Source organism: Trichomycterus rosablanca, chromosome 17, assembly GCF_030014385.1.
Source record: "Trichomycterus rosablanca isolate fTriRos1 chromosome 17, fTriRos1.hap1, whole genome shotgun sequence".
Classification (NCBI taxonomy): Eukaryota; Metazoa; Chordata; class Actinopteri; order Siluriformes; family Trichomycteridae; genus Trichomycterus; species Trichomycterus rosablanca.
The window spans coordinates 3,616,351-3,643,646 of record NC_086004.1 but is presented as its reverse complement, the minus strand read 5'-3'; the positions used below and the strand labels follow the sequence as shown (position 1 = coordinate 3,643,646).

General features: G+C 42.8%; 2 protein-coding genes across 3 annotated transcripts in view; both read left to right on the top strand.

Moving 5' to 3' along the window:
* The window catches only part of cdc14ab (cell division cycle 14Ab), a 57,137-nt gene extending 39,919 nt beyond the window's left edge, over nucleotides 1-17,218 (top strand). Inside the window, exons 12-15 of one of the 2 annotated variants that reach the window (XM_063012503.1) lie at nucleotides 151-257; nucleotides 4,944-5,060; nucleotides 6,727-7,129; nucleotides 12,754-17,218. In XM_063012503.1, the coding sequence (XP_062868573.1) occupies nucleotides 151-257; nucleotides 4,944-5,060; nucleotides 6,727-7,129; nucleotides 12,754-12,783 (657 nt within the window). In that variant the 3' untranslated portion in view covers nucleotides 12,784-17,218. The remainder of the gene's footprint in view (nucleotides 1-150; nucleotides 258-4,943; nucleotides 5,061-6,726; nucleotides 7,130-12,753) is intronic. The other variant, XM_063012504.1, reaches the window with a different exon arrangement.
* Nucleotides 17,219-22,785: 5,567 nt separating this feature from the next.
* On the top strand, nucleotides 22,786-23,784 carry gpr88 (G protein-coupled receptor 88). Its single transcript, XM_063013321.1, has one exon. It carries the CDS (start codon nucleotides 22,786-22,788, stop codon nucleotides 23,782-23,784), a length of 999 nt encoding a protein of 332 aa, XP_062869391.1.
* Nucleotides 23,785-27,296: the final 3,512 nt, after the last annotated feature.

Below are 27,296 nucleotides of genomic sequence, written 5' to 3'. Positions count from 1 at the left end.
TTGTATGCGAGTCTGTTACCATCAGGGTCTTTTTTTTTCCAGCAGTGTAGGTCCTGGCAGGTCAAGTTGTGTGTTGTGTGGGATTGATTTTTTTTTTTTTTTAGACCATATAATATAGCCTGAAATGTCTGTAAATTCTGACTCATTTAGCAGAATGGTGACTACAGTGAGAATGGGCTCAGCATGACTCAAGGAGACAAACTGCGTGCCTTAAAAGGTCGAAGGCAGCCCAGGTCGACACCCTCCACCACGCTCAGGTAAGATCTGGGAGTCAAGAATATATCCCGGCAGTCGTTGAAAAGTGCAACACACACACACGCACACACGCACGCACACACACTTTAGTATGAACTTTGTGTTCTTTTCACACCTAGACCGGAGAAAGTTTGGCCGTTCTTTGGGTTCAGTTGCGTCCTGCTTTTCCTGAACATTAACCAATTATCTATCACTCGGGGACATTCCTTATGTCACCATGTTTTTTATTTTTCATTTCGTGTGGTGTGTTTAGGGTCATTGTTACGCAGGAAGCTAAACAGCCTGCCCATCATCAGCTGTCTATTAGACGGCAGGAATGTGGCCAGCATTCGTTGTGCCTCAGTGCTGCTCAACTGACCAGTTCCCACCGAACAGAAACGTTCCCATGACAAAATATCGATACCATGTGTGTCATGTGGTCTGCTTCAATTGCTTCTTGCCAAGCATAACTTGGAAGTTCAGTCTACAAGACACATTTTGGTCCTATCAGACCGTTAAACCTCCGGCCACATGGCTTTAAAATCTTGGAAATGTTTAGCTTTTTTTCCAGAACAGGCTTTTCCTGTGAACTCAATGAAAGCTTATGAGAGTTTTTGTCTTGCCCATTGCCTATAGCTGCTATAAAGTCACCACTGGCCTCTTAATAGCTTCCCTGATTAATATCCTCCTGGTTGATGGTGATGTTACTAATATCAGGTGCACACCAGTTAGACAGTGCTGTTATTATTAATGGTAACTCGGGCGGCACGGTGGCTCTGTGGGTAGCACTGTCGCCTCACAGCAATAAGGTCCTGGGTTCGATTCTCAGGTGGAGTGGTCTGGGTCCTTTTTGTGTGGAGTTTGCATGTTCTCCCCGTGTCTGTGTGGCTTTCCTTCGGGTGCTCCGGTTTCCACCCACAGTCCAAAGACGTGCAAGTGAGGTGAATTGGAGATACAAATTTGTCTGTGACTGTTTGGCATTAAACTTGAAATGATGAATCTTCCTGTCATGAATGTAACCAGCATAAAACATGACGTTAAAAATCCTAATTAATAAATAAATATTAATGGTACCTACAAACTACTGATCACTTACCCAGACTAGGTATCAGTTAAACCAGGTGTAGAGGGTTAGGATGTGTAAAAGCTGGAACATTTGAGGAGTGTAACAGAGAGGTTTTACTTTAGCAGTATTTTCATGACTCATATTTTCAACAGCACTGAAAACAAATAGTGCTTGTACACACGGCTCTTACCTCCTTCAGGCTAAAATTATGCAGCCCAGGGTACTTAGGGCTCTCCTTGTACAAACAAGATCTGTGGCGTTGAAAACTCTCAGAACGTCCTTTTCGAAAGCAGAACAATTGCCTTCGGATATTGATGATGCACGTGATTATGTGGACGGGGCTTTTTAGCACTTTGGACCTTGATTCAAATTCAACAGCTTCTTTTGAGCGAGCGTTCGTCTTTTAATTAATTTCCAACAGAGTGGGGGGAGAAGAGGCCACTCTTATTATCCTCGAAATTATTTCCCGCGAAATTATCCTCCCACCGCTTTCAGTTTGGTGAAAGAGAGACTGTGGGAGTTTAAATGAAGGAAGAGAAACAATTAATAAAAAATGTACAGTTCCCTCAGTGCTCAGCCCGGGTTCGGTTTGATTGATGGATGGAGATCATGGAGTGAGAGAGCACAGACACTAGCTGTCTCCTTTTCTCTTTATTTGATTGAGAAGTCTTTACGGTGAAGAACTGCTAAACAAGTGGGAGTACAGGACACAGTGAACGCAACACTCTGACCCTGTGCTTATTACCAGTGCCTATTTCTGGCTCCCTCTCTGCCGGCGAGGAGCCATTAGAAGGGATTTTGTACTCATTTTAATGCTAGTTTGTTTTAAAAAAACATGGCACATAGAATAATAAATACATACAAGTTACTTGTGTACCTGTTTTACTTTTTAGACTAGTGGTTTCATTATTATTTTATCTGTGCTGCAACAAAAAGTCCTGCAGTTTTAATACGTTAAGGTAGGAGTGTCCAATAGAGTGGACAGTGAGTGGACACGGTATTTAAAAACTCCAGCAGCGCTGCTGTGTCTGATCCACTCATACCAACACAACACACACTAACACACCACCACCATGTCAGTGTCACTCCAGTGCTGAGAATGATCCACCACCTAAATAATACCTGCTCTGTGGGGGTCCTGACCATTGAAGAACAGCATGAAAGCAGGCCAATAAGGTATGTAGGGAAACAGATGGACTACAGTCAGTAATTGTAGAACTACAAAGTGCTTCTATATGGTAAGTGGAGCTGAATTATGACTGAATACAATTTGAGGAATTGAGGGTTAAGGGCCTTGCTCAGGTGCCAAACAGTGGCAACCTGGCAGTGGTGGAGCTTGAACCAGCAATCTTCTGATTACTAGTGCAGTACCTTAACCGCTGAGCTACCTCTGTCCATTAATATTTAGAAATAGTAAGATTTTACTAATGTATAGGAATTCACAGGTTCAGAATCCCTGTTTCAGACTGTTTGCTTTTAGGCTTAATGAAGGACATTTCCTTTGATCAATATCTAACAGGCGTAAGCATCATTGTTCATAGTGCTATTGGGAAATTCCAGAACATAATTAAATAGAACTTTCATTTATTTGTTTAAAAACGCCCCAGAGACACGATAATAAAACAATGAATTGGTGTCGCTTCAAATGTGTTTGTCAGGGAGGGAAGAGAAGCAACACGAACAGGCTTCACTGTAATAAACTGGTACTGTTATTGTTCCACATCACTACAAAACATCATCTCAATCCACATACATGCTAAATTAGAACAAATACAGTATGAATACAGCCATATATGCTTTTACTGGACTAGTTAAGATACTGAACACTGGCCAGAAGGTCACTGGCTCAAGCCCTACCACTGCTGGGCCCCTGAGCAAGGTCCTTCAATTGTTTTACATTTTCAGTATTTAGCAGATGCTTTTATCCAAAGTGACATACAGTATACAGTCTAAGCAATTAATGGTTAAGGGCCTTGCTCAAGGTCCCAACAGTGGCAACCTAGCAGTGGTGGGGCTTGAACCAGCAACCTTCTGATAACTAGTCCAGTACCTTAACCGCTAGATTACAACTGCCCTACAGTTGCTTCTATTGCTTGCATTGTATTTAGTCACCGTTTTGGATAAATAGTGTCTGCTTAATGTCGAATGTGAGTACTTTAGTTTTTAACCACTGCTCTTTTGTATTTTGAAAGCCATTACACAGCAGTGGTTTAATTAAAGTCTTCCAGCTCTTATTCATCCTACGTGGTATGTTTAGAGAGCAGGTTAAAAGAAAAATGAACAAGTCAACTATGTCTGCTCTCAAGGACTGAAAGAAAATTACTCTAAATGATTTCCTGCTCTGCAGACCTGGACATGAAAGTTCACAGCAGGTATTCATCATAGCTTCTCCTGTTAAAACTGATTCAGCAGGTGAACACTTGGCTGTTTTCAGTAGCAGGAAATTCTGTGTAATACCATAGCCCATAGTCTGGAGAGGGTGTTTAACTTCTTCCTCTGCTTAGTACAGATAGGAAAATCATTTCTATTTCCTGGGCTGCTCCCGTTAGGGGTCGCCGGCGGATCGTGATCCGCATTATTGATTTGGCACAGTTTTTACGCCGGATGCCCTTCCTGGCACTACAATGCACTGTTTTATGCATAGGTACCTATAGGACAGTTCAGTGTCTCCAAATGGCCTGGCTGCATGTTTTTGGTCTGTGGAAGGAAACCGGAGCATCCGGAGGAAACCCACGCAGACACGGGGAGAACATGCAAACTCCGCACAGAAAGGACCCGGACCACGCCACCTGGGGATCGGACCCAGGACCTTCTTGCTGTGAGGCGACAGTGCTACCCACCGAGCCACCGTGCCTCCCAGATAGGAAAATCATTTACAGTTTATTTTATTTATTCTTACACAGCCTCACATTTGCCTAATTATAAATGCAAACTGTCCCAAACTCCTTTTTCATTTAGCAGGCAGAAGTTTCTCCACAAGATGGAGCTGTTGACATTGTAGATGGAGCCATCTTTACATCGGTGTTACCTTTTGTCTGAGCTGTCTGTTTAATGTCGGATTTTATTTTCCCCACCAAACCACTCATAAGTAAAATTCATGGATAACTAGACCAGTGACATCACTGTGTCTGTTTAATGCAGAGAAACAACTTGATTATCTGCAATCAGTGTATTTTCCTGAATTGGAAGCTTATTAATAAAAATAAAAGTTATTTTGTGGAACGTTTGAGTTACTACTCTGCTTGATACAGGCTCAGTTATCAAAATGTGTTTATACCTCGTGATTAGTGTTTTTGGAACAGACTCTGGACCCTCTATGACCCTTAAAGAAATCATAAATATTATTTATAGCTAAGCAGTAAAGTGTGCTTGCCCACTACCGTGGAGATCTGTGGATCCATGGTTTAAATCTTAGTGGCACTATCAGTTGGTTGGGTGTATGCATGTACATGATTGGCTAATACCTCAAGGGGAGGATGGTCAGAACAGACTAGCTATTGGAAAGTGCACTCGTCAGTGCGCTCTCAGTGCTGGTTCCAAGCACGGTTAGAAAAAGGAGTGTTGCATCATGAATCATCATTAAATACTCATACAAGTGTAGGTTGAACTAGTTTTTATGACTGCTGTTTGTCTTTCAACGTAGACTGACCTCATCCAGCACCCAAGGCCCAGTGTCACCTCTCAAACCCTCCACCTCTTCAGCCTCTGCTTCAGTCAAGAGAATCAGCCGAACCTCGTCTTCTTCAACCAACCTCAAGAGGTAAGTGTCCCGGTCCGCTCCGCTCTCTACCCTGCCCCACCGGTCATCCTGTTCATTTTGTTTCCAGTGCCGGTAGTGTTTCTGTTTTTCTTGTAAACAAGTCGCTAGTTGGCTGCCTAAACAGCTCAGTGACTCTGTATAAAATAAGGAATAAACTGAGCCAAATTGAAGAGGCTCATTTTGAAATGGAAAAGCTCCTTGTGGCTCTCAAGCCAGTCCGAGTCGTCCTGTTTTAATTTCATTTTCACTCGCTCAGCCATGAACTCAAACACTAGTCAGCTCTTATTTCTTTCTCTTTTGCCTTCATAGCTTTAATATAACTTCTCCTTTTTCTCTATCTCTTTCATTTCTCCTTCAGCTCCCTGGTGGTCGTTTTTCCTCTCTGTGACTGCTCCTTACACTAATCCCAAGCTTCAGACAGTAAATATCTTTTATCTTTTCATGTAGTGGGGAGACTCACATCCAGTCAGCATACCAGTGTAGTACACACGTCTATTTCATTATGAGTATCCTGGACTTTCCCTTTACTTTCACTTTCACTCCCTTCCTTAATCTCTCTTCCTATCATTATTTTCTTTTAAATACCACTTTATAAACTGGGTGTGGTCGGTGTTCCTTCTGTAGTTTCACACTCAATTGTTTTACAGCCCCTGTAAAAAGCCCATTATTGAAAGTTCAGGCATCCTTAAAAGAAGGCCTTTTATGTTTTAAAAAATGTGTTTAAAGTAACACTTTACATTTCACGCGTTTGCCCTGGATCTGTATATCTGAAGTCACCCTTCCTGATTCGTTAGCATAATTTAAAACTGTGAGGTGGCGCAGTGGTAAAACACACGCTGGAACACCAGAGCTGGGATCTCGAATACATCGTATCGAGTCTCAACTCTGTCTGCCGGCTGGGCTGAGCGGTTACAGGAACAACGATTTCAACAACTGTTGTTCGTATAGGGGTGGGATATTAAGCCGGATATGGTCTCTCTCAAAACTGATTCTGCTAAGATCTCTGCTGGCTGATTGATGGCGCCTGCACCGAGACGAGGAAAGAGTGCGCTGATCAGGGTGTGTGTCTTCGTACACAGTGCCGATCCACATATGCACTCGTCAAGTGTAGGTGACAAAATGCATAAGATGCTGCCCACGTGTCGGAGGGGGTGCGGGTTAGCTTCGTTCTCCTCAATCAGAGTTGGGGTCGGCATTGGTGGAGAACAAGAGTGATGCAATCGCAGTTGGACGCGCTAAAGTCGGGAGAAAATGCATAAAAAATAAATAAATAAAAGTGTGTGGGGTTTCGAAATTGGCTAAATATTGTAACGTGAGGGTGAATCTGTCAAATCAACCATCGTGTGGGGTCTTATTTAAGATTGTAAAGTTCCTGTAGTGAGTTTTGAATAAACAGGTTTTCTGTTCCCAGTACAGGAAAGCTAAAATGATTGTCTGTGATACATAAACCCGAGAAAGAGTTCAGAAAACAACATCTTGCTCTTTTAAATAACCGTTTGATCAGATGAGCTCGGACTCCTGATCTGTGCTCAGTCTTGGTTTATTATTGTCTTTTCTACTGGTGTATGTAGTTGTTTAGGTTATCAGGTGTGTATCGAGTCCACCATCCCGTCTCCCATCCCCAACCCCCTTCTGTGTCTGTGTCCCTCTTCCCCTCGTCCCTTAGCTCCTGTCTAAACTCCAGATTAACAACCTCCCTGGGCAACCTGTACGACCCTGCTGGAGATCTGAGCAGCACCGAGAAGCCGTCTTCACCCTCCAACTCATTCTCATGTTCCATCACATCTCCGTCCTCTCCCACCATCCGCACGGCTTTTGCCGGCCATTCGGCTCTGTGTGGCCACAACTACCAGTATGAGGTCAACAATAACGACCAGTTTAACTCCTCCGATGGGCCGAACGCCAACACCAGGAGCCTGGCGTTCAAGAACCGCTACCACAACCAGAACCACAGCAGCCCGGGAGGAGCCTCCAGTTCTGAGAGATTTGTTCTGGACGAGTCGGGTCAGAATCAGGTCACTGCAGGGCTGAACCGACCCTCTTCCCGCTACCTGAGCCGCTCCATTCCAGTAAGTGAGCTCCATCTATCAGCACACCAGCACACACTCAACAGCAGCATTTTTACTCACATACTCACATCTTTCACTTTCTCCCCCACGCTGCAGCTCTCTTAGACCGGGTTATGCTTGCTTTAACTAATATCTAGTATTCAGTAATGTTCATTTTTTGGTCAGTAAGTTCATATCAGGGTGCTCAGGTGGCGCACTGGTAAATTACGCTAGCCCAATACCACTGGGATTCAGGGTTTGAATCCCCAGCAGTGCTATTGATTGATCAGGTGTTTACATACTGACAGCCAATCATGTCTGTAAGGTTGGCCGAGGTCTCGTGATGGATTGGTGTCCTGTTCGGGGGTGTGTTACTGTCCTTTGTTCAGTGATTCTGAGGAAACTGGACCCACCGTGACCCTGACCAGGATAAAACAGTGGTAAAACACCTTCTGAATTAGAGAGGAACTTAAAACGTCTGAGCAGTTTTTTGTTCTGGAATCACACTTCCTTATATATCAGTGATGTATGAGTGATGACAGGTTGCAGGTATAACCCGGTCTTTATTGTTCAAGTCCAACCTTTCAAGTTCTACTGCTGCTGGGTTCAGTGACTAATCAGACTAACATTCTTTCCTTCTAACAGTTCCTATAAAGCTCACACAAGTAATTCTAGGCACCAGATTTATAAGATTAAAAGAAGTGCATGAACATTAAGAATGTCTATTGTGTGCTTTAAGTGAACAATATTTAATTTATGTATATATTTCTTATGCACATACAATTTGATAACCAATCACCATAAAACACGTTCTGAACGAACACCCAAAGTACAACAGAGAAAGACAAAGACTGCTATATATACTCAATACTTTAAAATAAACGTTCACACAAGATAATACATAAATAATCATCAAATTCACCAATAATATAAAACTAAAAAAAAACATATATGTAATACAAGACCAATAAAACTAGCATAAAACATTGATTCCTGCCCTGAATATCACAAATGTGACATTATGGCGATATAAAACCAAACAAACATTCAATTTAATTCTACTAAGTATTCTACCTTTATGAGGTTTGAGGTTTGCAGAGCTAGAAATGGTTTAGTCTGCAACTGTCAGTATAGATTACTTTTTGTTGTATGATTGACATTATTGCCAAAAAAATCAACCAAACAAACAAAGAATATTAAAATGACTGCACCATTTGGAAATTGTGATATAAAAGTTTCCAAGGTGCTTCATAATGATACGTGGGTATTTTTAGTTATACACTGATTGCAGCTTCCCAGTACGGTTGGCTGTGGAATTACTTCACACAGTGCTGGAATAATAGGGGTAGGTGCATGACTCTACGTGCATGATACTGATCCCCATATGAACCTGCCTCATGCAGGTGAAAAGAAGCGGTGGTAGTAACAGCTTTCCTCTGTCAAGAGTCGAAATCCGATTGGGTAACTGGATATGACTAGATTGGGACGAAATTTGGGAGGAAAAAAGCAAATCAGTGAAGGGTCTAAGATCAATTTGAGAATTCTCATATTTATAAAGAAGTTATAATAACTATAACCAGATCTATTATGAATTCTTAAATCTAACTGTTTTACTTTTATCTGAATGCTTTCCTAACTCTTTATTAAATATTAGAGATCCGTGTACTGTAGATCTGTGTACACATGATGTCTGGCGGCTCCTTTCTAGTCATTCTGATTATTATAAAGACAGTTTCATTCAGCCTGGATTTCCCATACGCTCTCTAATGAGTGCTTAGTGCTTATTAAGGCAATCGAATAGAAACCTGATTGCCGTGGTTAAATGGGCCGTAATTGATTGCAGCACTGTAACTAATTTTCAAGCGGCTCTCTAATCCACTCTACCTTTTAACTCATCTGCTTTATTTCAAGGGCATCCCACGCTTACTTAACAAACCATTAAAAACAGATCTAAATTACAGCTAATGTGCTTCTTTCTCTCCGGCGGCGGGGTCAATGTTTGGCTGTAACGCTGCTTCCGGCACTAACACTAATGACTAATGGCTATTTTCATGCTGCTGTAGATGTGCTGGGGCTGTGAAGACCACAAGAGGGGCTGCACATGGGGGTTATTTTGGCACAATAAAATAAAGACTGTTCAGTCCAGAACTCAGTCATATAGTTCTCATACTGAACAAGCCCCGATACCAATTCTGCTTTGGTCTGGTGTCCACACCAACACAAACGGCCTTGTTTGGGGGAGGGAGGGTTGTACAGGGTCTCTTCCCGCTCCCCCTGTGATATGCGATCTCCGGGACCGGTCTGAGGAGTCGCATGGAGCTTAGTGTGGCTCTGTATCTGATGTGGCTCTTTTTGGAGCCTTAGATTGGACAGTGTCAGAGGAGACAGCATCAGATTGGACACGTGTCGGAGGGGCGTGTGGTGATCCAGCTCTGGTTGATCAGATTTGGGGTTGTGCAAGTGGCAGGGGATTCACAATCGGGAACTGGAAATTAGTAGATTAGTAGATAAAGGGGGGAAATCCAGACCAAAAAAAGGAATCCGGAGTCATTTGCAATTATCAGACTGCTCCATTTAGTTTTTCTGCTGGTTCTGGTTGTGGTTGAGTATAGTCTGGGTTTCATCCCAGCACCGGCATTCGACAGAATGAACCACAGATTTACACGGCACATCATTATGACACAGTCGTTTCCCTTATCGGTTATAGAAAACAAATAATGTTTGTAAATCTGTATAGAAGTATGTGTAAACCTCGCCTGTGTATGTGGAGTTTAGACTACTAGGAAACTGTACAACTCGTGTGTATTCGTTGAAAACGCAGCTCTCTGGTATGCCGGAAGGCAAACAAGTGGTAGCAGCTCATTCAGCAAATGCTTCCACACTACAGGAAACGTAGGTCATAAAAGACAGAATAGGAAGCAGCAGGGCATGATCCAGAAGAGCTGAACTACAGTTGGTACTAATGCTTAGTCACGCTAATCTGAGATCAGCTCGATCATCTAAATCTTCATTTCTGAGTGTGTCAATTTATTTTAACTATTTAGTAGAACTGTAGGACAAGCTATCTCTGAATAAAAGTTACTTCCCACTCTATTCTTCTTCTTCCTCTGCCTTTGTCCCGTTCGGCTGTGGGGTCGGCTCTCGGTGGATCATGATCCGCATTGATTTGGCACAATTTTTACGCCGGATGCCCTTCCTGACACGACCCTCCCTATTTTATCCGGACTTGGGACCGGCACTACAATGCACTGGTTTGTGCATCTAGCGGCTGGTATCTATAGGACAATTCAGTGTTTCCAATTAGCCTGGCTGCATGTTTTTGGACTGTGGGAGGAAACCGGATCACCCGGAGGAGACCCACATGGACACGGGGAGAACATGCAAACTCCACACAGAAAGGACCCGGACCGCCCCACCTGGGTATCGAACCCAGGACCTTCTTTCTGTGAGGCGACAGTGCTACCCACTAAGCCACCGTGCTGCCCATTACTTCTCACTCTATTAATACTTTAATTATAAAAATATGTTGTAATTTTACTGTTATCAAGTGCTTTACCTGGCTCATGTGTGTCCAGTTTTACAGAGAAACACTGAGAACAGGGCACCAACTCCCAAACATTGTCTAATGAGTGGGGGGGGAGTCCTGTGCGAATCCTTTTTGATTGGTCAGTGATTGATTTGTCATATGTATAATAGATTTTTTTATGCCTTTATTAAGTGATTATTAAGAAAATGATAAGCTAAATTGTTGTTTTTAATTACTTGAAGAATTTCCAGGCTTGGCTTAATGTTATTGGTGTTATATAATACACCTGCTTTAATTGGTGGATTGGAAGCTATAAAAGAACCAGATCTACAGCATTTATTAGAAAAGCATGACAGGCACATAAGTAATCATTAAGCAGCTTCTCAATAAAATAACTTGTTTAGCTTATCTCCCTGTCATGCCTCATTGTAATGACTGACTCACACATGGAAAGAAAAACAAACTCCCAACACGGGCAGGAATTTTAATATCTTCACTTGCTGTCAGTAAGAGAGGATTGTAGTACAGATTTAACTCCGTACCTCATTTCTAAACCAGTGATACATCTTCAGTGCAAAACGAAAGAAGCAAATATCAGACCAACCTGTCATGGCTGATCAACCAGATTTGGTGGAATTATTCCAGTAGCTATCAGCATTGCTATTCCTCAGATTGTTCTTGATGTTACACCTGGCTTGTTTTCTGATCAGTTGGCGTGTTCGAGAGAGGGAAGGTCAGGCGTAGTCTTGTTCCACCGTCTCCCGGACTGATCCGGGCAGTTTCAGGAACCGAGATGACTGGAACAGTCACGAAAATTATAAATAAAGTTTGTGCCATCAGGATGGGGTTCATCTAGTCGTTCACATTCTGTTGTGTTCATTTTAGTTCAGTTTTAATATTGCATACAGTTAAATTTAGGGAAAAAATAAATATAGCCCTGGATGTCTGGATGTAGAGTCCACCGACTCCTTATTCGCCAACATATTTGGTAAATTCACACACAAGGTTGGCAGCACGGTGGCTCGGTGTGTAGCACTGTCTCCTCACAGCAAGATTCGCATGTCTGTGTGGGTTTTTTCCGGGTGCTCCGGTTTCCTCCCACAGTCCAAAGACGTGCAAGTGAGATAAATTGGAGATACAAAATTGTCCATGACTGTGTTCGATATAACCTTGTGAACTGATGAATCTTGTGTAATGAGTAACTACCGTTCCTGTCATGAATGTAACCAAAGTGTAAAACATGACGTTAAAATCCTAATACACAAACACACACACACACACACACGAGGTCAGTATTCACATGCAGAGAGCTACGCACTGATCTCCGTGCTTCTCCACTTTCTGTACAGGCGCCTTGGAACTACTAACCAGGGACCTTGCATAGCATCGAAGACCCCATCCACTTTCAAGTCCGGTCCTTTCCCACTCGGCAGACTTTAATAGCCAATTCTGTCGGCTGCAGAAGTTTTTATTTTCATTTAGCTGTTAATTTTTGTTTAGTTTTGATGTTGCATACAGTTAACATTAGGGGATCATGTCTGGATAGTCGATCATGTCTGGATGTAGATGCCCAACTGACTAATATTACCGATAGTGATTTAATCCCTGGATCCCAGCAGTAAAGGACTCGTGTAATTGACAGCTCTGTCACATCTACATAAATCTAATATATGTTTTTATGTGTGTACATGTCAGGTTTTTCTTTTTCCACAACCCCTGACATTTTTTTTTAAGTTTCCCCTCATCCCTTTCCGCTAATGTCCTTCCCTCGATTCTTAAATTCTCTTTCCTGCTTGCTGGTTGCTTCCTCTCCTCGTTCTCCGTACAGCAATAAGTGCAAATTGGCTCTCGATTATGCCTGTTGTACATCTATTTTGGGCAGCTTTTATGTTCTGTAACCAAATGTTGGTTCCGCTCTCATTAGAGAGTGTAATTGTGTGTAATCTGTGCATGTTTGATGCAGATTTAATTTCACTGTCCGTGTCGACTCCCGCTCTCATCTTTTTGTTCCGGAATAATGAGCCTGGCTCCTCGGACTGATGTTTATCTGTGGCCTGATGGCTGATGTTCTGTGTTTAGAGTGCTAATGCTTCTGTTTTCTCTTCCTCTGGTTTTTCAGTCCCTTCAGTCGGAGTTTGTTCAGTACTAAAGCGGCGACTCTGAGCTGAACCTGATGCTGATGTGTCCTGTCGGTCTTTCTTCTCTGGCTGACCTCTAACCTGCTGCAGGAACTCGAAGGGAAGTGAATAAAGACTCAGGTGGAGATGGAGGCCTGGGTTTGGGGGTGTGTTAGCGCTTTGTAATGGTATCCACGCTTTGTTAGCGGCCTCGTGTTATTTCTGAGCTGAGCTGGGACAGGACAGACTGGTGCCTGAAGGAAACCAGCCGGCCGTATTCGTCTAATGTTGCTGTTTTCGATTTACTGCTCTATATGATGAATATACATAGTCGTACTAAAGAGAGGTTATTTTTAGAAAAGGATTATTTTTTTGTACTATTTTGTCTACACTGTTTTATCTAGGCTCTAAATCCTGAGCTCGATCAACGTGTCGTTGGTTTCTAGTGTACAGGATACATTTCTGGTTTGAGGTAATGCTATTTTTATAATCCTCAGAGTCTTTAAAATCACATCAAACCTAAAGTATGGCGACTATACTTATGGTGCAAGCGTATTAACCATGCTAACCTTTAGCAGAATAATGTAAGCAGTACAGAGAGATCTGGGCTGGATTAACGGCTCATGAATCTCATCAGTATGGCGACTCTGTCAGAATATCACAGTAGCTAATCTGTTATCATGATACTTGATTACAGATCATGATATTTACTTCTGTAGGTTTGCTAACAGGCAATGCATCCGAGAAAAGGGCTTAAAACAAAAGGGCAGGAACCAATAATGCCAAGTAAGTTAAGGGATTTGGTACAAAAAAATATATATTTTTATGACTTTTTACAGTTTATGTCCTGATTTGCTGACAAGTATTTCATTTTTTCTGTTATTCTAACACAGTTAGCATCATGCCATTCAAACCAATGGGATGAGGTGGCACAGCCCGCTAGCATGTGAAATAACGTCTCCCTCCGTGTACCGAAAACGGTTAAACTCAATAAAAAAATCAATAATAATTTATTTACATTTGTAAATAACTCAATGAATGCCGCAATGAATGCTGGGATTGCCTCGGCCGCTAAGGCAGCAATCGGATGCTCACTCGTTCTTGAGTCAAAATAACATTGAAATTTTAAGATACCTCAGTAGGGAGCATATTAAGGCATCTAGGATTTCGAAACAGCCTCCTTCTCAGGAGCGCGCGTAGGATGATGTAAAATGCTGTCTGTGTAGAGAGAGAACTAGGTTTTCGAACACACCCTATGTGTATAATTCCCAGTGTGGCAGAATACTTTAAGTAATATCCAGTACTTATCACAATGTATTTTTCTTTTTGGTTGAAATATGTTCGCCCAGTTAAAGGCTAATGAATTCAGTGCCTTCGAAAAAGCCATGGATTGGCACCCAGGTGGTGCAGCGGGATATTCCGCTAGCACACCAGGGCCGAGATTACGAACCGAGATTATGAACTCCTCGCTGAGATTATGAACTTCTCGGCTCTGCCACCGGTCGGCTGGGCTTCATCTAGCGGGCACGATTGGCAGGGCGGGATGTCTGGACTAACACTGTGTAAGGACCCTGGTTAGCAGATAGAGAGGCGCCTGTGCAGAAAGCATGGGTGAAAAAAAGGGGTCTGCTAGGACTGCGCACGAGTTAGAGGAGGTGTGAGCAGTAATATACCCACCTCGACTGCAATCAGGGATCCCCAGCAGTGGAAGATATATTGACTACACTAAATTGGGAGAAAAAGGGACAAAATGCATAAATAAATATAAAAAAAGCCATGGACTTTTACTGCTGCACTGGTAATCGTATTTTAACTGTGATCACCGTTTTCACCTTCCTCATATTAATATATTCATCCTAGCCATGAACATCCTAGACTTGAGCTGTAGTTTCCTTTTATCAAGGCAGTAAAAGACATGAAATAGGGAACAAGCAATATATGATGCTTTTATTTTCTACGTTGTGGGATTTTAACAGTGTTGTAAGACTAAAGCTTTTAAAACTGTGTGTTCAGTGACTTCAGATTTGTGTGGCTGAATTGTACTGCAGAAGATACGATGAGCGATACAGCGAAGATGTTATTTTAATGATGTACATTATGCATAAATGTAGTTTCCGAGGTTTGCTAGCAGGTTAGAATAGATCAGTAACCAGTAATCATTTTCTGTGCGTACCAAGTACCAAGTAAAAACCAGTTGCTCATTACATGCTTTACAATTGCTCTAAATAGAGCAGCACAATAAAATGGATTTGATTAGTCATCAAAATTATTGAAAGATATGTAAATATGTATAAATACATATATGAATTAAAATGAGCCCTCCCCTTCCCAAATCTAGTCATTTCTAGTTATTGATTTGTTACCTTACTGCTGCTCGCACTACTTACTATCTGGCCAGGGAAAGCTGTAGACCATCACACCCAGTGACCAATGTTGGGTTTCCACACACAGCTATGTAGTGTACGGAGAGTCACACTATACTCCTTGTGACTCCAATACCCTGCCCCAAGTGGGCAGCACGGTGGCTAAGTGGGTAGCACTCTCGTCTCACAGCAAGAAGGTCCTGGGTTCGATCCCCGGGTGGGGCAGTCTGGGTCTTTACTGTGTGGAGTTTGCATGTTCTCCCCGTGTCCGCGTGGGTTTCCTTCGGGTGCTCCGTTGTCCTCCCACAGTCCAAAGTCGTGCAAGTGAGGTGAACTGGAGACACTGAATTGACCCAAGACTGATGAATCTTGTGTAATGAGTGACTACCGTTTCTGTCATGAAATGTAACGTTAAAATCCTAATAAACAAACAAACAAACAAACCCTTGTACCTGGACCAGTACCGAAGATCATGTATCGCAGTGGGGAGAGACCACACTCGCCCTTCCCTCTCAATTCTGGCTCGGTGGCTCTGCTGAGAGAACAGCCTCCGCAGTGGTGTGCTAGTGTATTAGACCATCTCACCACCTGAGCACCCACTTATTCTTATTTTCGATTTGGAAATGTCCTGAAACACAATACCCCCCTGAGTCAGTACCAGCCCTGACATGTTCTACAGAGGGACTCAGCAGTTACTGTAGAATTAAACTCCCACATACATGATCATTCCTGATAAAATGAGCACACTGGGGTTCTTACACTCTCGATGCAGGCCGCACATGTAGCTACAGACTCAGCAGGGACTGTTAATGTACCAGACACACTGTGATTCAGTGATTCTGACATTTTTGATGTGGCTGATGTGTGTAGCAATGAGAGATGTGTTTTTATAAATGGATTGATGGGAAAGAGATGTTCAATTCTACTGTTGTTGTTGGGATGTCCTGATTCAGTTTGTTTCAGTTTTGATTAGCTGTTTGAGCTTTGCATATCACCTTACAGTCAGTACTGATATACTGATATGATATTAGAGCAGCAGTCGACACTGCACACGATCACTTTTAGGATCATTTCTTGTGTAACTCAAAGATAAAGGATTAAGAACATACTTTCTTTTCTCTCCAACACCCAAAACATGCCAGTGTGTAATATGTCAACTCTATAATGGGGCGGCACGGGGGCTAAGTGGGTAGCACTGTCGCCTCACAGCAAGAAGGTCCTGGGTTCGATCCCCAGGTGGGGCGGTCCAGGTCCTTTCTGTGTGGAGTTTTGTGTGCATGTTCTCCCCGTGTCCGTGTGGGTTTCCTCCAGGTGCTCCGGTTTCCTCCCACAGTCCAAAGACGTGCTAGTGAGGTGAATTGGAGATACTAAATTGTCCATGACTGTGTTCAATATTACCTTGTGTACTGATGAATCCTGTGTAATGAGTAACTACCGTTCCTGTCATGAATGTAACCATTCCTAATAAACAATTAAACAGCTCTGTAATGCCTTTGAGTCTAAGTAATGAATGATCTGAGATCAGTACCAGTCCAGCGTTTTAGACCAGTGTCTGCCTTATTACGCTTTACACATGTTCAGTCTTGGTTGGTCCATTTGATTGATACGAGTGTCTTTATTAAACGTTAATGTTGATTCATTCTTCTTCGTATAGAATGTTAGCTGTCGGTTGCCATTTGTTGGACAGTCGCAATGACTCACCATTTAACATCGTTTTATTTTCACCCTGGAGCAGAGATCCTGCAGTATTAACGTAACTGATGTTTCACTGATGTTCTGGCCTTAGACGTGTGTATGTAAGATTTGTTGTTCTCTGCCGTTTCGTTTGAGGGACGTCAGTTCCTGATGTCACCCGGTAGCGATCTGTACATTCCAGACAATGTAGTTCTTTTCTACAGACGACCGTTTATACATATTTAAGATTCCTATGGATGATATGTAAAGTATTCTACCTCTGAAATATACAGTTCATGGCTGTACAATTCTTGCATTTAAAGGATATATTTTTGGAACGATTGCTTATATAGATTATATGTATTAAAAACATCTGTCGCTGTGTGTACTGCTAACAGGAAGGAACACAATAAATCAATCTGACACTTCATTTATTACTAGTACTGGTTCTTTTTCTTCATTTTTTTACTGACCACTTTATCCTGGTTAGGTCCTGGGTTCGATTCCCAGGTGGGGCGGTCCGGGTCTTTTCTGTTGTTCTTCTCGTGTCTGTGTGGGTTTCCTCCGGGAGCTCCGGTTTCCTCCCACAGTACAAAGACGTTCAAGTGAGGTGAACTGGAGATACAAAATTGTCCATGACTGTGTTTGATATAAAAATTTGAACTGATGAATCTTGTATAACCACTTACTACCTGTCCTGTCATGAATGTAACCAAAGTGTGTAAAACATGATGTTAAGATCCTAATAAAAACACTGAGAACAAGGTGTGAATACCCTGGACACAGCCTCCCTTTCCCCCTCATATATACATACAGTTGTGTTCAAAATAATAGCAGTCCAACATCACTAACCAGATCAATCACTGTTTTTGGTAGAAATTATATTTATACATGGCAAAAAACTTACTAGTAGGTGTAGTAGAGTAATAAAAAACCAACAGACCCAACCATCATGACATGCATGCTGCTGATTCTGTGTAATTGAATAAGTAACTAAAAGGGGCGTGTTTAAAATAATAGCAGTGTAAAGTTCAATTAGTGAGGTCATTCATTCTGTGAAAAAATGGGTGTCAAACAGGTGGCCCTTATTAAAGTATAAAAGCAGCAGATGTTGTACATGCTGGTTATGGTGCATTTCTCTCTAAAAAACAGAGTGAAATGGGTCGTTCCAGACATTGTTCAGAAGAACAGCGTACTTTGATTAAAAAGTCGATTGGAGAGGGAAAAACATAAAAAAGTGCAGAAAATTATAGGCTGCTCAGCTAAAATAATTTCAAATGCTTTAAAATGGCAACCAAAACCAGAAAGACGTGGAAGAAAATGGAAAACTACCATTCGGATGGATTGAAGAATAGCCAAAATGGCAAAGACTCAGCCAATGATCAGCTCCAGGGAGATCAAAGAAGGTCTAAAGTTACCTGTGAGTACTGTGACAGTTAGAAGACGCCTGTGTGAAGCCAAGCTATCGGCAAGAAGCCCCCGCAAAGTCCCATTGTTGCAAAAACGACATGTGCTGAAGAGGTTACAATTTGCCAAAGAACACATTCACTGGCCTAAAGAGAAATGGCGCAACATTTTGTGGACTGATGAAAGCAAGATCGTTCTTTTTGGGTCTAGTGGCCGCAGACAGTTTGTCAGACGACCCCCGAACACTGAATTCAAGCCACAGTACACTGTGAAGACAGTGAAGCATGGTGGTGCAAGCATCATGATATGGGGATGTTTCTCATACTATGGTGTCAGGCCTATTTATCGCATACCAGGGATCATGGATCAGTTTGAATACATCCAAATACTTGAAGAGGTCATGTTGCCTCATGCCAAAGAGGAAATGCCCTTGAAATGGATGTTTCAACAAGACAATGACCCCAAACACACCAGTAAGCGTTCAACATCTTGGTTCCAGACCAACAAGATTAATGTTATGGACTGGCCAGCCCAATCTCCGGACCTTAAACCAATAGAAAACTTGTGGGGTGACATCAAAAATGCTGTGTCTGAGGCAAAACAAAGAAATGCAGAGGAATTGTGGAATGTGGTCCAATCGTCCTGGGCTGGAATACCTGTTCACAGGTGCCAGAAGTTGGTTGACTCCATGAAACAGATGTGAAGCAATTCTCAGAAACAGTGGTTATACAACTGATTATTAGTTTAGTGGTTTACAGGAAAGCTAAATATTGAAGCATTTTTCAGTTTAAACAGTAAATGTTTGAGTTTGTAAAGAAAAATGCAGGCACTGCTATTTATTCCCTTTTAACAGCCTAATATTCCCTTTTCTTCACTTTCTGTAAAGTAATAACACATTTGATCAATTTTAATTCATGTTTTGATTTGGAAAAGAATGTGCAGTGTTGTCAATGCATTTGTGTGTATGAAAATAAAAGCTATTATAAGAATTCTGAGCTTTATTCACTTTTTTTAAACACACTGCTATTATTTTGAACAACTGTACATATATCCAGTGATGTCTGTGTAGACACCCAGCCAGAAGCCATGGGATGGACTTGCCTTGCTCCCAGTGTTTCTTGGACCTGCAGTGACCCTGACCAGGATAAAGTGGTTGAATAAAAATGAAATGAAATGAAATGTCCACCTGCTAAACGTGAGTGAGTGCATCATGTCTGTGTTTCTCGTGTGTCTAGATCTACTTTAGAACAGCATAAGAGATTCGATGTTTTATTCAGATTTCCTTATCATTAGATTTCCTGACATTAGTATCATGATTTATAAAGGAAACGATACTTCCCGAATGTTCAGTCTATAAGTACAGAATTAATAAGCACAGATTCATGTTTTAAAAGCAGAGGAGCAGCAGAAAGCTCGTGTTATTCATCCCGTCTGGATCATGGGAATAAATGTGCTCTAATGGCTCTGGGCTCGAGCTTGATCTCTTTGAGCTCGTTTCGCAGCGAGTACGACGTCGTGGGCGAAGAGATGCTGCACGTTTCTTCACCTGCTGCTTTGAGCTGCTAATTACCTTTGCAATTAGCTTTGTGTTACAGCCTGCAGTTCACAGCCAGTGGATCTGTTTTTTGTACCTCTGATCACCTTTTTAACCCGACTGCAAGTTAACAAATATTATATTTGTAATGTCACCCCTGTCTCACCCCTGTCTGACCCCTGTGTCTGATTTAAACTCAACCCAACTGCTGTTGAATTATGTAAATTCTGCCAATTTAATTTATTCTTTGAGTTTAATTCTTTAATTATGCAACTTTTTCATAATTATTTTTTTAGATGAAATAAATACTTTAGCAATAATTTAGCATATTTTACCTCATTTTAATCATCCACAATAAATGGATTTGTTTGTAAATTTAATTAACCATGACAAACTTACAGTGAAGCCCAATTAAACATAAGGAATCATCATTTGTACATCTGTCTGTTTTACCTCTGATTAATCCTGGTCAGGGTCGCTGTGGGTCTGATTCATTGGGCAAAAGGCAGTTATCACCCTGGACAGGTTGCCAGTCCATCACAGGGCACACACATTCACACACACACACTCACACCGGGCAATTTCAGTAGCTCCAGTTAACTTGACTGCTGGTCTCTGGACTTAACCGAATCACCTGGAGAAAACCCACATGGACACAGGAAGAACCCATGCTGACCGGTCGAGGAAATGAACCGAGCCCTTTCTTGGTGTGAAGTGACGTCACTACCCACGGCTGCCATGTACTACAGAGCTACAACCTCCTCTATAAAGGTTTGAGGATGAATCCAAAATCAAAGAATGTATTTGGACCCATTCTTCCCATTCCTATTTCGTCACTGCTAATGAACTATCAGCTGGACCAAATTTCTCATGCATGTGTTCTGTATACTTATACAGTAAAAAAATGACTGCAAGTCATAAAAGCTATAAAAAGTCTTAGATAAAGCCACACAGACTATTAATAGAGCACGACTTGTACTCTGCAGATCGAGAGTGCTTTAGAGTGATGCTTCAGTAGCTCTGATTATACCATACTTATCTAAATAATTATTTTCTACAGTCAAGTACCTTCACACAGCATAAACATCCAAATAAGTGGCTGTTAGATGGGATTACACATTACTGTGAGCATGGTGGGATGAGAACTGAGCACATTTCATCCTTCTTATTGTTTTATGTCTCACTTTTTTCTCCTCAGTGGTGCTGATGCTGCATGAAGCTTTTATACGTGGGCTGTTCTTTATTCTTCATCCATCATCGGTTTATCATTACGAGGGAACAGTTAGCTTTAATAGAACAAGAACAGTTTCATCTGAGAAACAAGGTGTCAAAGATGCTGGAGCAGGAGCTATAGTTAAAACTGGTGAAGAGGATGTTCCTCTTCACACCTTCAGATGCTGTTTATCTGTGATTTTTAACAGTAAAGGTTCTTTATAGTGATACCACAGAGGAACCAATTTTTTCCTATAGAACCTTTTTATTGGGGCTTGACTTTTTTACTGCTGCCACAATTGATCAATGTATCATTTATTACCGGTGCTCGGGTGACGAGGCAGTAAATTACTTTAACCCTCTTTCACTGATCCAGGTTTCAAATCCCTTCCTTCCCCTTCAAATCCAGGGGTCGCCGAGACCCAGTGATAGACTGGCATCCTGTCTGAGGTGCGTTAAAGCATTGTGCCCAGTGATGCCGCTGAAACCGGACCTGCCGTGGTGGTAAAAACATGAAAATTAAAGAACCAGAAACTTTATTGTGTAAATGTTGTGGTACCCAGCTATGACCAAAAGTATGTGGGCTAAACATGAGCTTGTTGGACATCGCATTAATAAGAAGTTGTTCTCTCAGCTTCCACTCTTTTGCTCAGGCTTTCCACATGATTTTGGAGTGTGTCTGTGGTAAGTTGTGCCCATTCAGTCAAAAGAGCTTTTGTAAAGGCAGGTACTGATACTGGATAAGAAGGCCTGGTTGGTCTGAGGTCAGATCACTGGAGATCCTCCACACCAAACTTGCCATATAATGCCTTGATGGATCTCACATCGTCCACAGGGGCACAGTAATTCAGGAACAAGAACAAGAATCAAAATAACCCCAAACTGTTGAAGCACATGATCTTGATATTTGAGAGGAACATATGAGTTTAAGAACCAATCAAAACGTTTTCCTAAAAATCAAGGTTTGTAACAGACTCTTTCTAGTGATGACCTGTCCTGGACTGGCACACTGTCCAGCGTATTTTTGCTTTGCGCTTGTTATTTCCCAGTAAAATCGGACCCGTCCCGACCCTGACCAGGATAAAGTGGTTAATTAAAATGAAAAATGATAAAATACTCTATGTTCCATCTGCAGTTTTGTAGTGGAAGCTAAACCCGTGATTGATTTAATCCGCAAGTGCAAGTTGGTCCTCTGTAACTCTGACAAAGATTAAAGGGTTACCGTCTGTGTGGAATTTGGTATGTTCTCCTTTGCATTTATGTTCTAAAAACATCAATGCCGATTGGCTACTCAAAACGAGTGGTTGTGTGAAATGGATCTGTGTGCTATATCTCGAGTTAATTCCCACTTTGCGCACAGACCAGCCGCGACCCTGACCTGGTTGGAAAGTCAGCTGAAACGAAGAAATTGGCACATGAAAGCTGAGATGTATCTCGCCTGATATCGCGGCTTTTATTTATACCCCGTTTTCTTTATTAAGAGGTCTTCATATGAACCTGGGTGCGCTGAGTCAGTCAGGATTGGTTACTGTTCCGTTAACGTGGTGTGATGAGGAACGGGAGGAACTGGCAGGTTCTGCTGGGAGTGCTGAGAGAGAACAGAGGAACTGTAGATACATACGGGTGATGGAGTGAAGATCAGGACATGATTGAATGAGGGTGGATAAAGGATGGAGAGAGAAAACAGACCACCTACAAAACGCTGCCTGCAGCATCAGCACCAGTGAGGAGAGGGATTCGCTGGAGAGATGCGCCAGATGGATGCGCTTTCACTCATTCATCACAGGACTGGTGTGATGCGGCGTGCTCCGACTTCACCGCGGCTGGTTCGGATGTGATCGGTCATGCAGAACGGCTCGGTGGAGTGCGCCTCAGGACCGGCCGAGCGGATCTCCCTGGCGGCTCTGTACTCGCTCATGTGCGCGATCGGAACCCTGTTGAATCTTCTCGTCATCGGTCTGGTTCTGAGCTTCAAGAAGCTGCGCACGGCGAGTAACGCGTTCATAGCGAACGGCTGCGCGGCTGATCTGCTCGTGTGCGCGGTTTGGATGCCGCACGAAGCCGTCATCGCCGCGTCGGTGCCGCCGGTCACCTCTCCGGTGCTGCCGGGCACCCGGGACGCGCTGCTCCTCGTGGGGGCCACAGTGTCCCTCCTGTCCCACAGTCTAATCGCAGTGAACAGGTACGTGCTGATCACGAAGCCCCCTGCTGCGTATCAAGCGCTTTACCAGAAGAAACGCGCGCAGGGGATGATCGCCGGGTCCTGGCTCTTGTCGGTGGCGTGTCTGGTACCGTGGCTGGTTGTGTCGCGCCGGCCCGAGGTCGCCTGCGGGATGCTGACGGACTCGTGGGCTGCGGGCACTCTGTGCCTCATTATTGTCGCCCAGACGGGCGTGATTTCCTACTGCTACTTTAAAATCTTCCGGCGTGTGCAGATCAGCGCCAAGCGAGTCAGCGTGCTGCACTTCCAGCTCGTCAACAACCTGCCCTACACGTTCCCCAGGAAGGACAAGCGGCTCGGGGTGCATGTGCTGGCCGTGTGCATGGTGGCCGTGCTGACCACCGAGCCCGTGCTCTGGACGCTCGCTGTTGGGCTCTTTGCGCGCGTTCCGGCGGCGCTGCGGACGTGCGCCTGGCTCCTGTTCTGCACCGTCTTCGTGTCCGACCCGTTCCTCTACACGTGGAAGAACGAGGAGTTCAGGAAGGCCTTCAGGTCCGTGCTGAGGAGGGACTTCTGGCGCGGAACGGCCGTGGCAGCCGAGCCCATCACCGTCAGCACCGTGGCGCACGTTTTTCCACGACAGAACAGCAGAAGAGCGTTTTTATCCGCCGACATGAGCTGACGAGTTTGGAATCACATCTGACTGTAGTGAACGTGTGCTTGTTAATCTGCTGTTGGTATTGTTGGTGCTGCATGGCTCCAGGAACTTGGTTTTGATCCTGGTCTCCTCTGCGTTTCCACACACATCCCAAAAACATGCTAATACGTGGATTGGCTGACACTTAGGTGTAAATATAGGCAAAGCCATGCAGTGGATCAGATCCCTGTCAATGGTGTCTTCCTGCCTTGCAATGAGTCCCCAGAATCCAAAGCTGCTACCCTAAAAGACCCTAATCGGATCATGTAGACAAATGTGTGAGTGCAGGGTGTGTAGGTGTAAATGAATGAGTGATGCTTTGCAATGGATTTACATTATGGAATTTAGCGGATGCTTTTATCCAGACCTATACATTCCAGGGAGTTGATTGTAGGGCCTTGCTCAAGGGCCCAACAGTGGCAACGTGGCAGTGGTGAAGCTTGAACTATTGACTACTTGTGCAGTTTATATTTGAGGCATTTGGCAGGCGCCTTTTATCCAAAGCGACTTACAGTACTAAGACAGTATACAGTCTGAACAATTGAGGGCTAAGGGCCTTGCTTAAGGGCCCAACAATGGCAAAGCTTGAACTACTGACTACTTGTTCGATATTATAACTGCTGAGCTATTACTACCTTACATAGATAGTATTTGGTCATAACTGTAAGTTGCTTTAGATAATAGCATACATGTAAAAGTACCTGTTCAGGGTGTATTCCTGCCTTCACCTCAGGATGGGAGCAAAATGACTAAACATGAATGTGTCCGTGAGTGTGTGATGACCTGTTATGGCTTTGCACCCAATCCAGGTTGCACTCTCATTTTTTCATATGGGCCCTGGACCCACCAATCAGGATGCAGGGGGCAGTGATAGCTCAGTGGTTAAGGTAATGGTAAACAGAAGGTTGCCGGTTCAAGCTTCCCCACCACCAAGTTCAAGCCCCGCCACCACCAAGTTGCCACTGTTGGGTCCCTGAGCAAGGCCCTTAACCCTCAATTGCTCATCGTGTTCTGCTCATTGTGTAAGTCGCTTTGGATAAAAGCGTCTGCTAAATGCTGAAAGTGTAAATGTAAGTGAGTCTGTGATGCCCTTTAATTGGACAGCTCAGTGTTCTGGGTGTGTTTGTGCGGTGTGCACAGTGTTTCCAGGATGGACAATCACAGACAGTCCTGATCAGGATGAAGAGGTTAATCAAGGGGGTTTAAAGGAATTAATGGGTAAATTAATGGAAAAGTAAAGGAAACACCATGGACAGGTCACAGGGCAGACACACACACACACATACACTTTTAAAAGTGGTATTGTTTGGCACTAGGGACGTTGTAGCCTAGTGGTTAGGGTACTGGACTAGTAATTAGAAGGTTGCAGGTTCAAACCCCACCACTGCCAGGTTGCTGCTGTTGGGCCCTTGAGCAAGGCCCTTAACCCTCAATTGCTTAGACTGTGTACTGTCACAGTACTGTAAGTCACTTTGCATAAAAGCGTCCGCTAGATGCTGACAATGTAAATGTAAATGTTTGTCGTATGGGTGCAGTACAGTAGTGTGGGTTCTGTGAAACTAGGTTTGATCCTTCAGCCTCCTCCGCGCTTTAAAAAAAATCTGAATGGTTTCTATGCAACTAAATGACATTTTGTTTTGGTGGGTTGTGGATTTTAATGTTCTTTAAAGTTCTAGTTACACCGCTGATCAGCATCACTGATTCCTACCAAAAATGCTCTCTGACTACATCGTGCACGTTTCTGAGACGTGTGGGTGTTTGAAACACACTTGTGCAACAGAACGAGGGTGTCGAGGGCCTCTGTGTTTCTGGTGTCCTTATTTATCTTATTTATTGCTCTTTTTTTCTTTTAAATTTCTCTAAAATATTCTGTGCTGTTTTTAAACTGCTTTCGATATGAATGTGTAAAGTGGTGCAGACGTGTTTATTTTTAGATTTATTTAAAGTGCATTGTGTATGTAATTTAATTTAATAACGTAATAATATAAGTGACAACAAAGTATTGTATCATGATACTTGATATTTATTTATTATACATTTATTTCCCTTTTTCCTTTTAATTTTTACAACCCAAATCCTCAGTGTACTCAGAACCTCAACCGCATGCATGACACCCATGCCGGCACCTTGACCAGACAGTAGGCATCGCTGTTGCAGCAGCGAGGAGGCGACTCTCAATCCGGCCTTTCTCTGGTCAGATTTGACCAAATGTGCCTTTTTATCAAAACTCTACATTCCACCGACAGGCTGTTGTAGGTTTTAGTACTAAAACACTGTAAGAAGCTGAAGAAGATTCTGTAGAAACTGAAATCGTAATGTAATCAGTCCAGGATTTGAGAGTTAGATTTGACCATCGGTCTGTGCAGGACTGCTGAGTCGTTCACTTCTCACCTTGCACAGGGTCAAAGGGCGCCTCGCTCGTATTTGTGCCAGATGCATGGCTTTTATCAACAGCTCTCGTGTGGAACACACAGAGAACCACTCGGTGGTTAGAATGTTGTTTTGTAAGCACTGTGTACGTTTTGTAAGAGTTTTAATCGTGAGGATTTTTGCTAAACTGTTTACATGCTGCTGCTTTCAGTAAATCTGCATTTGTATCAACACATTTGAATAAATTTTCAAACATGTTTCTGGTTCTTGGTTGTCTTTATAAACATCACATCATCTTATGCTAGGTGGGAAGTATTGTAGGTGGTCAGAATATAAGATGCAACCCTAGAACCACCAAAAACCAGATCTGTTGTGGTTTAAAAGCTGCTGGAAAACTGAAAATAATTGACTTTAATACTTTGAGGTGGTTCTGACCGAAACCTGTTCATCCACCTGAGGTTGTCGAGACTGACGTGCCAACAATGCTGCTCCTGCTAGATTGTTTTTTTTATGCATAATTTTGTCTTCCGCTGCTAGAGTGGGCAAAGTTGCTTTGAGACGATGTCCATTGTAAAAAGCGCTATACAAATAAAATTGACTTGAAAAATTGAGCTCCAGCTTGAATGATGCCAGACTTTAAAAGGCTGATTTAAAGCCAGCACTGTAGTGGAAAATCATCAGTATGCAAATCTGCATTAACAAATGCAACTGGTGAGAAATGAATCCCCCCCCACACAGTATTGGCACTGAAACCTGGTTATCAAATCTATTGTCTGTTCTTGTTCCTTCAGTATCCTGTCAGTACATCAGTGTTTATCTGATTTAATGGTCGATAATCATTTGTGATTGATTTCTTGTACCTTCTTTGTTTTCACCATCCTGACGACAATGCTCCTCCAACATTTCAGACCAAGTACCACAAACAATCCTTCCACAGATATGTCATACCACGCTGAATACGGTATAAACAGCAGCCTGTGGGTGGAGTGAGGATTGTTCATTTCAGGTAGAAGAACAAGCTTGTTTAGCATCATGAGCAGCGTGTTATGACATTATATAAACCTTAATTATCACCCACTAACACTGGAGTTCTGCCTGATTACATTTATGACATGATACTTTTTATT